Here is a 13554-nt window from a genome sequence, read left to right as displayed (position 1 = left end):
TTGAATGAGCACCCACAGTTCAATTAAACCTGAAGTGGATTCACCACATCAGTAATCTGAGAGTCACTTCTGCTCATGGCTAATCTTATGCCACTTATCCCTCAACTTCAGAGTTTCTAAGCAGTAAAATATGAGTATGAATTGGTTGCCTTTAAGTAGTTCTCCGTGTTACACTTCTGACCACCTTTTGTTTAGAATTCCCAGTCTTTAGTGGCTTAGACAACGATTTCTATTTGTATGTGGAGTGTAGATCATTCTGGCTCTGGAGCTGAGTGAAGTGATTAGTTGCCAGCCAAAGATACGCTGCCTGAAACAAAAAACAAAATGGTGATCCTTCCCCCCACTCATTCAAAGGTTAACCAAGTTATTTTAGCATCTGAGGCATCTCTTCCTGCTTGTGTCAGTAAAAATGTAATACCAGCAAATTAAACAGTGAAATGTTTGATGGCATTTTGTAGTACCCTAAATTGGGTGCCTCTCTATTTTTGAAGCTGCCAAATTGCATCAGGCCCTGATTGGCTGACCCTGGAGGAAGGGACAGGAAAGGGAGAGAGATACAAGAAAGGGAAGCAGATCCCACAACCTTGAAGTCTTCTCATCAGGGTCTAAATGGCTTTCCAAGACATAGTTGAAAATTCTGTTGCTTTGGAGGTCTTCAAAAATAAATTCTGTGGATTTTTTTTTCCTCCTGCTCTCCTTCAGGCACATCCAGAACATGAGTGAAATAAAGACCGACGTGGGTCGAGCTCGAGCCTGGATAAGGCTATCCCTTGAAAAGAAACTTTTGTCTCAACATCTCAAGCAGCTTCTTTCCAATCAAGCCTTGGCAAAGTATGTTCTCACAGGGTGGTCCTTGGGAGGGTCCCCTTTGAGGAGGCAACTTAAAGGAGTTGTTCTTGAGAGCAGTTCCATTGAATTAAGGGGTAGCAGGTGGCTTCTGAGTAAACCTAATTTGGATTGTAGTTTTCAGCTCTTTAGTTGGGTGTGGGTACTGAGAACCTCTGTGCAGCTTCAGTAGCCTAGTTTTGCATCAGTACAGATTCTGTATTGCTCCAGATAATTAAAAAAATTCGTTTTATATTAATCAATTTTTTAAAAATTCCACTCTTCGTACATTGACCTCAGAGCATTGTGTTGGCATTACAGTTACCTGTGAGGTTGCTTACCTTGGAAGAGTGTATGGCCCCTTCAGGGCTGCTTCACAATCAAATACAGATATGAACCTGGCTTCATCATATTCAAATCGAACATAGCAAACCTGGGAGTGGGCATACTGTGGAACACAGCAGATCACATGATGCCATTTTGGCCAACTGGGGGGAATCACTGTGCCCCAGAAGTAACATCACATCACTCTTGATCACCTTTAGAACCTTTTTTATAAAGAGATTTCTGGCACTTTCAAGGTGATGTACCCTTAAAATAGCATTTCAATGCCTTTTAAAGACCTTTTGAAGCATTTGGGCTTGTGTTTTCCTCCGTAAAACCTGCTTTGGGAGCCAGAAATTGGAGAGGAGTGCTGGGGTGGGGATCTCAAAAGCCATACTGGACACACACACACACACCCTGTATATTCTAAGTTCTCCTAATTAGTATGCATCAGACCATGTCCCTGTTTGTTTGATTTTATTTTATTGTGGCTTTCTTACTATCCTTTCAAAAAGCTGCTTAGGGACATAGAGAGCTCTTTTGGAGCCCAAGGGCAAAAAAACATTGAAAGATGAGTTGAAGACACAGAGTTATTACTTGTATAGAATTTAAGGTGCTCATGCTTTAAAAGTATGCAAAAATATAAACTGAAAACAATTTATCTTTTAAATTTTTTCAGACATATAATAAGTAAATAAATTGGAAGTAACAGCACAAACCCCAATGAAATGTCAGAGCAGCAGTTATAAAACTTTTTTAAAGCATAAGATTTAAAATTCCACAATAAATGACAATTAGAGCCCAACAAGGCAAGAATGTGGAAGATGACCAAAGAAAGAACATCCAACAGATTTGACGCCAGCATCAAGAAGGCCATTCATTTAACCCCCTGATGCATGACAGGTCAGCTGCTGAGAGTTTTACCCAAACTGTGATTAGTAATGCTCCACAAATGAGTATGGTTTGCAGCCCTCATATGCCAAGAATACATACATTCTTTCATATTTTGAAGTGCTCAGCCTTCTACAATCAAGATAATATTTTACCCTCCTAAGACACTGGTACCATTAAAGTAACATTCTTGCATACCTTGGGAGAGGCAGTATTTTATTTTAGTTAATGAGTTGTACCAGGAGTGAGGAAAACAAGATTCAGGTTCCCAAGAAATTGGACAGTCATTGTCTCCCAGCTTAACCTACTGTACAAGGTGAATTGTGAGGATAGATATGAAGAGAAGGACCATACACACTACACTGAGGTACTGTAAAGAAAGTTGACACATACAAGTAATTAGTTAACAAGGTATTATAATATATACTATCAATTAAGTTTATCTTATAATAGTCTATCAATTCAGTTTATGAAAACCCTATGAATGAGAGATTTCCAAAAGACACTGCTACCCACTTTCCTGCTCAGGTTTTGCAAACTCAGGGTCATGGCTTCCTTGTTTGAATCAATCCACCCGTATTGTGGCTTCCCTATTTGTCTACAGCCTTCCACTTTGTTGTTGTTAACTGCCATCAAGTTGATTTTTACTTATGGCAACCCTATGAAAGAGAGACCTCAAAGTACCCTGCCATCAATCCCTTGTTCAGGTCTTGTACCAAGCATTGCTATCTTTTCCAATGAGTTACATCCCATCTTATTAATAAAATTAAAACTTATATTACAGAATACTGTTATGTTCAAAAATTAATGAAAATAAATGTCTGTCTGTCTAAGCATACACACAGAGATTGTAAATCTTAGCTGATCTTGTTTTTACTGCTTTTATTAATAGTATGTAAAACCCACTGGCTGATTTTTGGGCAAGTCACATACTGACAGCTTCAGGGGAAGGCAAAGGCCAACTCCCTCTGGACAAATCTTGACAAGAAAACCCCATGATAGTGTCACTTCAGGGTCTCCAGCAGTCAGAAATGTCTTGAAGGCACCTAACAACAACAATAAAATTTATATTATAAGATCTCTGGGCGGCTTACAGCAAAATCAGCTTTAACAATTTAAAATGTAAGGCAATTAAAATTTAAATCAGTGCAAATAATCTAAACATTCTACATACATATTAAGCAACTGAATAATTTAAAAACTTAAAGTTAAAACAATGTTGGATATACTATGTGAATTAAATCATTAGGCCCCAAAGGCTATTTATTAAAAGCCAGGTTTTAGCTTGATGCCAGAATGAAGCCAATGTTATTACCAATCAGGTCCCTAAAGGGATGGCATTCCATAATTGGGATTGAGAAAGCCCTGCCCCATGTTCTCATACTGGTGGGACAGAGGAGGGCCCTTATATCTAAGGCAATGAATAAATCTTTTCATTTACTTTTATTCTCAAGTCCAGTACATGGTCTAGAATATTGCCTTTGTCTGCGGAAGTAATTAGAAATATACCTCAGTTAACAAAATAGATACGTTCCTCAGCATCACTTCTTTAACAGAGAATTTGGTACCAGAGGCAGAAATAGCATAGAAAGAATTAGGGATAACTTATTATACTAGAAAAAGAACAGTTTTGTTTTGGCAAACTTTTTAGGCAGAATGGCACACAAGTATGAAATGAAACAATCAGGTCAGCTAAACCTTGCATAAGTAGGAAAAATGTTTTGGTATTTCCAGAGACCACTTGAAAGCTTCTTTCAGAAAGCATCCAGAGACAACTTTTTCTTTCCCCAGTCTCTCCTTCTTGTGATTTCCTTTTTGGTGGCCAAACTTATAGATCTAAGCTTATTTTTCACATGCTGAGGGTGGCTGATGAGGCAGGCTTATCTGCTCTTTCTTTTTCTCTCTTTGTTCTTCTCAAGTGCTCAAAAAATTATTCTGTAGCTGCTGATGTTAACCTTGCCTGTTATAGGCTGACACAAAGAGGTGTGTGTAGCCAGAGTAGAATCTGACTCTTTCTCATCTCAAACTTTATTGCATTGTTTACTGCAGACACGTTACTGCAACCAAAAGTCAGGGTTTCCCTGGGGCTGCTTCACCATCTTCCCAGTGCTGATGCTTCTAAATAGACTTGGAGACAGAAGAGGAAGAAAGTGGGGGATTTAGAAAGTGCAAAAAGATTGTATAAAAAGAAGTGTCGCCATCACAGGCTTTTAAAACAAAGATATGCCTATATCTTCCTTGTTCCTTACAGGAAACTATACAAGCGTTATGCTTTCCTGCGGTGTGAAGAAGAGCGGGAGCAGTTCCTTTATCACCTTCTCTCACTCAATGCTGTAAATTACTTCTGCTTCACAAGTGTCTTCACCACTATCAGTGAGTAGAGAGTAATCCCAGCAAGCTCAGCAGTGATAAAAAGGTTGATTGTGATCTTGTAACAAAGCCTGCAGCCATGGCTGTTGAGATCAACACCTTAGAGCATTGTACAAGGGAATGAGAGGATGTGCACCATTCTAGGAAATAGCAGCACACCTTTATTTCTATTTTATTGATTTGAAATGTTTAAACTCCCACCTGCTAAGTGAAACTTTCATAGCAACTTGATGTATGTTTGAAATAACAACAGAACAGACTTGTCAGGACGTTACCCTCTTTAATGGGTGAGTCATTTCTCCTTGTCACTCTTAGAGGCAGACATAAATATTTCAAAACTTTGGGCAACTCATGGTTTGAGCTGTAGCAGAGGCACACCCCAAAACAGTAAGGTAGGGGACACACAAACAGAGAGAGACCCTAGACAGTTCACACATTCTCAGCCTCAGAGGAAAGCAAAGGCAAAGCCCCCTCTCAACAAATCTTGCAAAGAAATCCCATCTTAGGGTCGCCATAAATCAGAAATGACTTGAAGGCACACAACAGCACTTTTATTTGTGGATACTCATTTGGTTTTGTCAGGGGAAAGTTAGATGTCTCAACTTAGATCTTTACCTAATGGCAACATATACTCCAAATCTCTGTTGAGGAAGTAGAAGGATAAAGGTTTTCTGATGAAATAGTGCCTTCTGATGTCCTTCCTACCATCTAAAAATAGTAGTGACATGAATCCACAGTTTTTAAATTTGCTTGACCTTCACCTTTGGCTGTGTAGTAACAGCAACATCTAGTGGCTATTTATTTTACTGCCTGATAAGAGCTGACTACCAAGCTATGCAGAAGGCATCCCTGTAAAAATCATTATGATAGTCTACTCTACTGATAGTGTTTCTGTGTAGAAGAAAGTTGCAGCTATGCAAGACTTACTATTTTAAAATTATTTCCCCCATTTGCTAAACACTTGGTCTACCTCACCAAAACATACACAATAAGACGATCTAGGAGACCTACAATAGTGATTGCCTTCTTTTTCATATGAAATTACTGAGTTCATAATTCCCATTGTTTACTGTTACAGTGATTCCATATAGGACAGTGATCATTCCTATAAAAAAGCTAAGTAATGCAATCACGACATCAAATCCCTGGATTTGTGTTTCGGGAGAACTGGGAGATACTGGAATAATGCAGATTCCAAAAAATCTTCTAGAAATGACATTTGAGGTGAGTTTGGTACACTTCTCTTCTGTCTTTGCAATTTCTAAATGTTTCCAGTTGCTGTGCCATTGTCAGGAAGTAGTTGTTTAAAAACCTTGAGTATTATTTTATGCCAACATTGCTTTAAAAATATAAGCAAACAACTTTATAATTGTAAATGAAAGAATGAAATGATTGCTGCCCTCTTACAAACATTTCTGTCCTCTTATCATAGGTGATTAACTACCATTTTCCTTCCCTCCTCCCCAAAAATCTTTCACTGGATATAAACGTGGGAGAAAATCCTCATATCTCTGCATCGTTTGTAAAATGATGTTCTAATAATTCTTAGGGAGGGGGCATAATATTTACATTTAAAATAGTAACCAAATGAGAGTCCATAAGAAGTTTATTTTGCAATATTGGTGGCAATTTATACTGCAGCATCAAGGAATGTTACATGCCAAAGGGAACTTCATGGGAATATGAGGTGTTTTTAATTTACCACCACTGACAACAGAAGAGCCTCTGCTTTTGAGATGCAAACCAAGATCCTCCATTGGACACATAGCCATGATAGCTATGCATTAGCTCTTCACCCACCCCCTGAAACCGAACATAAAAGCCAGAGCAGTTTGTAGCAATGGAGGTTATTTGTGCTGGCAAACAAGACACTGCAGAATGACATGACCAGTCCCCTCCCACGAGTGACTGAGGCTGTAATAAAGAGGTGTCACAGGTCTCTGCTTCTCACAGCATTGCTTGCTAGCATGAGGAGGCTGGTCATTTCACCCAGCAGTTCCTTGTTTGCCAGTGGAACACTTCCATAATTCCAGGGGGCTAGCAGAATTTTTAAGATGGGTTTCAGGTCATTTGAGTTGCCAGTAGTGCCATAATTGCACATAAGAATTTATAACATCATAAGTGACTAACAGGATACCAGGCGTGAAATTTAATGACAGCCCATGTGTATGCTCCACATTTAGTACATCTGCTTTCCCCAAAGGAATGTGTACAGATATGTGCAAAATGCAAAATGAAAGAATGCTAAAATCACATCCAAAAAAAGGTTGCAGCTGTCAAGCACTTCACCAAACTGAAAAGGACCCCCCAGCTCCACAGCAGCAGAAATATAATGTGACAGAAATCTTTCATATTGGTGTATATACAATGCTTTTGAATAGACCCATTGCACACATTTTTCTGCCACTGCCTGGTATGTTTGTATATGTATCATTTGATATCATTGCTTTTATTTACATACATTGATGACACATCTGGGTGTATACTAACTGCATTGCGTCACATTATGTTTGGGGTGACATGGGCTGAACCCAGTATTTGAAGACCTGTGATGATTCATACATGTATGCATAGGCAATTATTTGATAAGTGCGGTCATCAAATGAAGACATTGTATGTGTGAACAAGACACAGGTGGACCAACCTCAACTGTTGGCTCTGATCATTCGCATATGTCCTACAAATTACATTTGCTTCTTTATTATGCTATGATGTACAAAAATGTTGTGTTTGATCTTGGCTTTGTGTATACTGGCCACAGTCTAGTGACTAGTCCAGACTAGAATAGGTCCATTGAATCAGTGGGATTTGCATAAATGTTGACTTATTATTGAGCATTGGCTTTACTGACAATACTTCAGTTGGAAGCAGCAATTTGAAGTAGGCCACTGGAAATAATTAATGTTTGATTTTAAATTTATCCTTCTTTTTTTACAGTGTCAGAACTTGGGGAAGTTGACCACTGTTCAGATAGGTCATGACAACTCTGGACTGTTAGCCAAATGGCTGGTGGACTGTGTTATGGTCAGGAATGAAATCACAGGGCACACCTATAAGTAAGCATGGAAAAGTCAATTAAAATATTATGTGAAAGGCCAACAGGGTCAAACACTCTTTTCTCCATTTGAAGCTGAAATGTTACATATATGTAGATGATTACTTTTTTCTAATTGTAGTACAAAACAACCACAAACAGGTCAGTGAGCACTAAACACACTCATGGGCTTGAAACACTTGAGTGTCCAGGGGGAGTGTGTGATGAGAAAATTGGAGGAGAAAGAAATTAATCTTCCTGCATTACACCCACAGCTCTATTTTCTGCTCCTTAAAATGCATACTTCATTTTTCTCTCTTCAATACCCCTTTATTTATACTATTTTAACTTTATGCAGGGAGTAAGAGAATACATAAATCTTGAGAAAGTTACCTTGAGAGGACCTAAACCCAATTGCTAGTCCCAACTAGAGTAGAGCAACTGAAGCAGTGGGATTTTTCTTTTAAAAAAACTTTATTGTATCAATATGATTATATATTCTGATGAATGAAAAGGTAATAGCAGAAACACAACAATAAATGAACAAGAACAGCAACAAGAGAAAAATACCACAAGACTGACTGGGAATGCTGTATCAGGTAGATAATTAGAATAATGGATCGTTCCAAGGGTTACTGTGAGCTATAGGAAGACGTTAAATAATATTGTTACTGTGGGAATATGCAATAAAAGGCCATCAAAGTTCATTAAATGAGGTATCTAGCGGGTCACATCTATACTTTTTGACTTGTGCATTTAACATCCCTATAAGTGCTAATTGCCATAGCTTGCTCCATCATTCAGAGGAATTTGCACCGCTGTTGACTTATCATTCAGTCTCAGTTTTGGGAAAGAGTCAAGGTGGTGATGACAACAACAGATTCTTCAGATCTTCTCTAGTTGCATCCAGCAGTAGGCTTTTAGGCCTTAAACTTCAGCTCTCAGAATCCCGCGGCCAGAATGACCATTTATCCCTTCCTGTTCCCCCAAATCTTTCCCCAAACTGTTACTATGGGTATACATTTTTTAAACATTACATGAACTGAGAAGTGAAAAGTCTAAGCATATTTTTGATCTCAAATTCCATTCTGAAAGTTCATGATTCTACAGAACCCCAGGGTATATTGTCAGATGCATACCATAATGACAACAGACAAGAAGAATGATACCATTCGAAGGCATTCTAAGCACCTGAGATTTCTTTTTAGGTTTGAAAAACACCAGTGTAGGAGTTGTAATGTCAAGAACAGCTTCTCTTTCCTCTAGGAAAGACTAGTGCTCTAGAAATAACATATTCCAAAGAATGCCATGATTTACAACCCAGTGATCTCAAAGCTATCATGATGGCCAAGTTGAGGTTTTCATTTAGTCCTTGTAGACAGATTAAGTAATTATATGACTGCCTAGAGTGTTCACTAAGAAGCACAAGGATTCTCCAAATGGCAAACAGGTTTATCAGTTCTATAGCAGAAGTGTTTTTATATTCTGTGCTTCCCCCTTGTTTTTCCATTTCAAATTTTTCACCAATTTGACATCAATCTAGAGAGGCTCTGTAATATGGAAATGAGATTTGTTTACATGCATTGTGTGTGTGTGTGTGTGTGTGTGTGTGTGTGTAGACATTCTTGAGAAATAGAATTATTTCCCTCCTTTGGACTTTCTCAGTTCAGCAGTGTAAAACTACTTGTGTGAGTTGTATAGGTCCTGTGCATGTTGACTAGGAATGTAAAATTTGGTCAGTCTAATTTTTGTTGAATTTCTCAGAATCCTGCGAGCATTGTTATCCCATCCCAGTTTTATATTGCTCCACAGACACTCCCCTAAAAATAGGAATATGTACAGTGGCCCCTTCTCTTATGTGGGGGATCTGTTCCGGACCACCACCCGCCCCCAGCATAAGGGAAATTCCATGTATGCTCGAGCCCCATTAACGTCAATGGGGCTCGTGCTCACAGAGGCACGGCGGTGTGTGCAGCATGGGCACGCACCCCATTACTATTTCCGGGGCACAGTGCTACTTCTTCTGGTGCGGGCACACTGTACATACATTTTTGGTTCCTCCTAAAAGTTAAGAAGAACTTTCTGACAGTAACTGCTGTTCAGTAGTGGAATATGCTCCCTTGAAGTGTAGTGGAGTCTTCTTCTTTGGAGGTTTTTAAACTGAAGCTAGATAGCCATCTGTTAAGAGTGCTTTGATTGTATATTCCTGCATGGTAGGAAGTTGGACTGGATGGCCCTTGTGGTGTCTTCAACTCTATGATTCTACAGTGTAGATATATCCTCTCACATCCTTCCATGTACCTCATTATAACCTTAACTTTCCAGAGCAGAACAGAAGACACAGTACAGACCAGCACTTGAACTGTGTGATATTCCTCCACAATTTATGGAGGCATATGAAAATAATTTGAAAAAAAATTTTTTTAGGTGTTATTATTTATTTATTTATATCCTGGTTTTCTCCTGTCATGAGACCCAAGGCTAAAACAAGATGAAGCTAAAAATTTATCCTTAAAAAAGTTCAAACACAATCACACAAGATATTATATTAAAATATTTAAAATGCACCATAAAAAGAATTCATGTGACCACTTAATTATCAAAATACCTGTTTAAATAACAAGATTTTGCTTGTCTGTTAAAGAAGAGCAGAAAGGCAGCCAGCCTAGCAGCCCATAACTACTCTCTTTCAAGCTTATACTTGTAAAAACAGGAATACTGAAGCTAATTGTAGCTTATTTTATATTATTATTATTATTATTATTATTATTATTATTATTATTATTATTATGTGACATTTCAGGTTTCCATGTGGAAGGTGGCTGGGGAAAGGTATTGATGATGGAAGCCTGGAGCGGATTCTTATAGGAGAGTTGATTTCAACATCATCAGATGAAGACCTTGGGAAGCAGTGTCGGACCCCACCACAGCAGAAATCCCCAACCTCAGCTCGGAGATTGAGCATCACTTCCCTCACAGGAAAAAATACAAGTAAGACAGCTTTTCTGCGGTGAGAGCAGGCAAAAGTCACCATCACTCAAAAGAGTCAATGAGAATGCTAAAATCTCAGCACAGATCTTAAAATGCCAGGGAGAATAAGAAGTCTTTACCTGGTGCCAAAACAGATGCACTAAGTATGCATCTTTCAGGAGGGTATTCCAGAAATATAACAACAAGTTACACACATGAGAACCAAAGCGTCCTACTCTATCTGGTCAAGATTTATCTAGCCCAGAATTCTGCCTTCAATCTAGTAGTAGATCTATCAGTGTATAAAAATGATTTTAATGGCATTTAACCCTTAAAACATAAGAACAGCTCTCATAGGCAAGACCAAAGACCTAACTAGTTCAGCAGCTCATTTACCACAGTGACCAGTGAGATATACTTGAGAGGCTCACAAGCAGGACATGATGGCAATAACCCTCTTTAGATCTTCAGATGTTGTAGCACTGCAGATTACATCAGTGTTTGCCAACATAGACAATGGTCAGTTCAACAGTATCTGGAAGTATGTAGTAGTCACACCCCTGCAGCCAAGCAACTGGTATAGCCACCAGCCAAATGCTAGAGTTAAGCCTAACAAGAACCTTTGTATTTCTATCTCAGGGTGAATTATATTCTTCTCCCACTCCCTTTCCCCCCCTTGTTTTAATTCAGAACCCAACGCAGGACAAATCCAAGAAGGAATTGGGGAAGCAGTCAACAATATAGTGAAGCATTTTCATAAACCTGAGAAAGAGGTACCTTCTCAAATTTTCAAATGCATCCATTTTTACAAAAGGGATGTGATTAGATTTTTTTCACTTGCTTGAGTGGCAGAATGTTTTTATTAAAGATGTAGGATTGTAAATCAAATTATTTTATATCATCATAAAAGATATATATTCTATATTTCAGGAAAGTTACCCTTTTTCTTACATCTCCCAGAACCTCTCAAGTTGCATGGCCCTTAGCCATTTTGGCTGGGAATTCTGGGAACTATATTTTTAAAAGTAACATTTCTAATCTCTGGTCAGATCTAGCATTGTGGCAACCTTTGGAGTCTTAATTATCTAATTTCTCAAATAGCTTTGTTTATTATATGATGCTGTTACTGAAACAGATTGCAAACAAGTGCTCTCCCCCTTTTGGATATTGAAGGGGCAGTTGAGTATTTGTGGTGGAAGGTTTGGCTGAAATCTTGGGCTGTATCGGCACTGCAGAAATAATCGAGTTTGCCATGGCTCAGTGCAATGGAATTCTGGGAATCATAGTTGTGGTACCTGAGCTCTGACAGGGAGGGGAGGGCTAAATGTCTCACAAAACCACAGTTCCCAGAATTCCATAGTAGTTAAAACAGTGCCAAATTGGATTGTTTCTGCAGTTTGGATGCAGCCACAATGGTATTACAGCTCCTAAAGAAATCTAGCTTTGTAGGGCTTTGAGTACAAAAGTCATAAAAATTTTCTGACTCAATTCAGAATAGACAGTTATTTTCAAAAGAAGATATACAGCATTTTCCAACACTAATAATTGGCACAAAATCCAAAGATTCAGGTATTTGTTTTCATATAGATAGCTGCTTCAGATAATATTTAGAACTTGTAAAATTCACTTTTTTGGACTTGGTTTGTGAGCATCCCCAAGACACCATGACCAAGTGATCCTGGGAGGTATAATGTGAAATTGCAGCTGTCTCAAGCTATGATTCTGTACTAAGAGGAACAGGTAGCTCCTTGGTGTATGCAAACTTTACTCTTTTCAGCATTTCATTTTGTCTGACCTCACTGTTTATAACACCCATCTTCTACCCCAGGTTGCCAGAATGAAAATTAGAGACAGCTCCTGCAATTTCAGTGATTCCACAGAAGAGGAAATTCCAGCCTGGGTCTCTTGTTACCTGATTGCATGATAAGCAAGAGCTAATAATTTCCTCTTCTACAAATTTCTTAAAGATGCAGAAACTGCCTCTAGTTTTCATCCTAGCAAACCTACCAGCTGTGGATAGGTATACCTTAAGTTAACCTTTTATGCATCTGATGACACAGGCTGTAGTCCACAAAAAGATATGATATACAGTGGACCCTTGTTATACGCTGGGGTTTGGTTCCAAGATCCCCCATGTATAACAAAATCCATGGATGCTCAAGTCCCATTAAATATAATGACATAGAAAAATTGTGTCTTTTATAAAAAATAGAAAATCAAGGTTTGATATTTGAAATTTAAACTTTTTTTGAACATTTTCAAACCATCTATCCATGTATAAAAAATCCATGTATAAGAAGGGCTGACTATATTACATTTGTAGTCTTTAAAATGCTACAAGGTTTGATGATATTTGGTGCAATAGGCTAAAATCACCACCTCACACGGAATTGTCCAAATGCTTTGATATCTACCAGAGAAGCAAATAATTTAACAATCTGAAGCAATGCCAGTTAGGCCTTGTTGTAATTATCCTTCCATTTCATTACCTCAGTGTAAATAATCCATACAAATACCATCTGAGCATCATACCTGGGATAAAAACAGATATTTCTATAGTTTTGCCATACATAGACATCCATTGTTTCTCTTTCTCTAGAGAGGAAGCCTCACTGTTCTCTTGTGTGGAGAAAATGGCTTGGTTGCAGCACTGGAGCAAGTCTTCCACCATGGTTTCAAGTCCGCTCGTATCTTCCATAAAAACATCTTCATCTGGGACTTCATAGGTAATCAGGATACTTGGTTCATCAGGACTTTGTGGGAAAGGTTTAGCTAAATTGATGGGGGGGGAAATCTGGGAGCTATAGTTCAAAATAAGAACTTTTCCAAGCTGTCTGGTGGTGTGTTGCATTTGACATCCATAAAATGATGGTGAAATTAGCTGTTAACTCATTGGTAAACAGCAGCTGCTTGGTAAGAACAGTTGGGCCAATCCTACTGTTACTGAATATGAAATGGTCTGTTTCAGGCAGTAAACAAAGATGTGGTGAGGCAGATGAGGTGGTATTTGAATTTTCTACATTAGAGTTGTAACTGTGCTGCAAAGGTTACATAAGAAAGAGCTCAGAGACACCCAAGTTACCTTGAACCTGCAGGATTCTGGAAATGTAACTATGCTGGTTCTGGGAGTTTTGGGGTTG

At 38.5% G+C, this 13554-nt stretch overlaps 1 protein-coding gene across 4 annotated transcripts in view; it reads left to right on the top strand.

The window, feature by feature from the left end:
* The window catches only part of DENND5B (DENN domain containing 5B), a 141022-nt gene that overhangs the window by 116364 nt on the left and 11104 nt on the right, over nt 1–13554 (top strand). For 2 of the 4 annotated variants that reach the window (XM_042470629.1, XM_042470628.1), the window contains 7 exons: nt 703–831; nt 4292–4413; nt 5489–5634; nt 7348–7466; nt 10248–10435; nt 11105–11187; nt 13014–13140. In XM_042470629.1, coding sequence (XP_042326563.1) covers nt 703–831; nt 4292–4413; nt 5489–5634; nt 7348–7466; nt 10248–10435; nt 11105–11187; nt 13014–13140 — 914 coding nt within the window. Of the gene's footprint in view, nt 1–702; nt 832–4291; nt 4414–5488; nt 5635–7347; nt 7467–10247; nt 10436–11104; nt 11188–13013; nt 13141–13554 lie in introns of those variants that run through there. The other 2 variants (XM_042470630.1, XM_042470632.1) reach the window with 2 other exon arrangements.

The sequence above is a fragment of the Sceloporus undulatus genome, chromosome 5 (assembly GCF_019175285.1).
Source record: "Sceloporus undulatus isolate JIND9_A2432 ecotype Alabama chromosome 5, SceUnd_v1.1, whole genome shotgun sequence".
NCBI classification, from domain to species: Eukaryota; Metazoa; Chordata; class Lepidosauria; order Squamata; family Phrynosomatidae; genus Sceloporus; species Sceloporus undulatus.
This window is presented reverse-complemented; position numbering and strand designations above follow the sequence as displayed.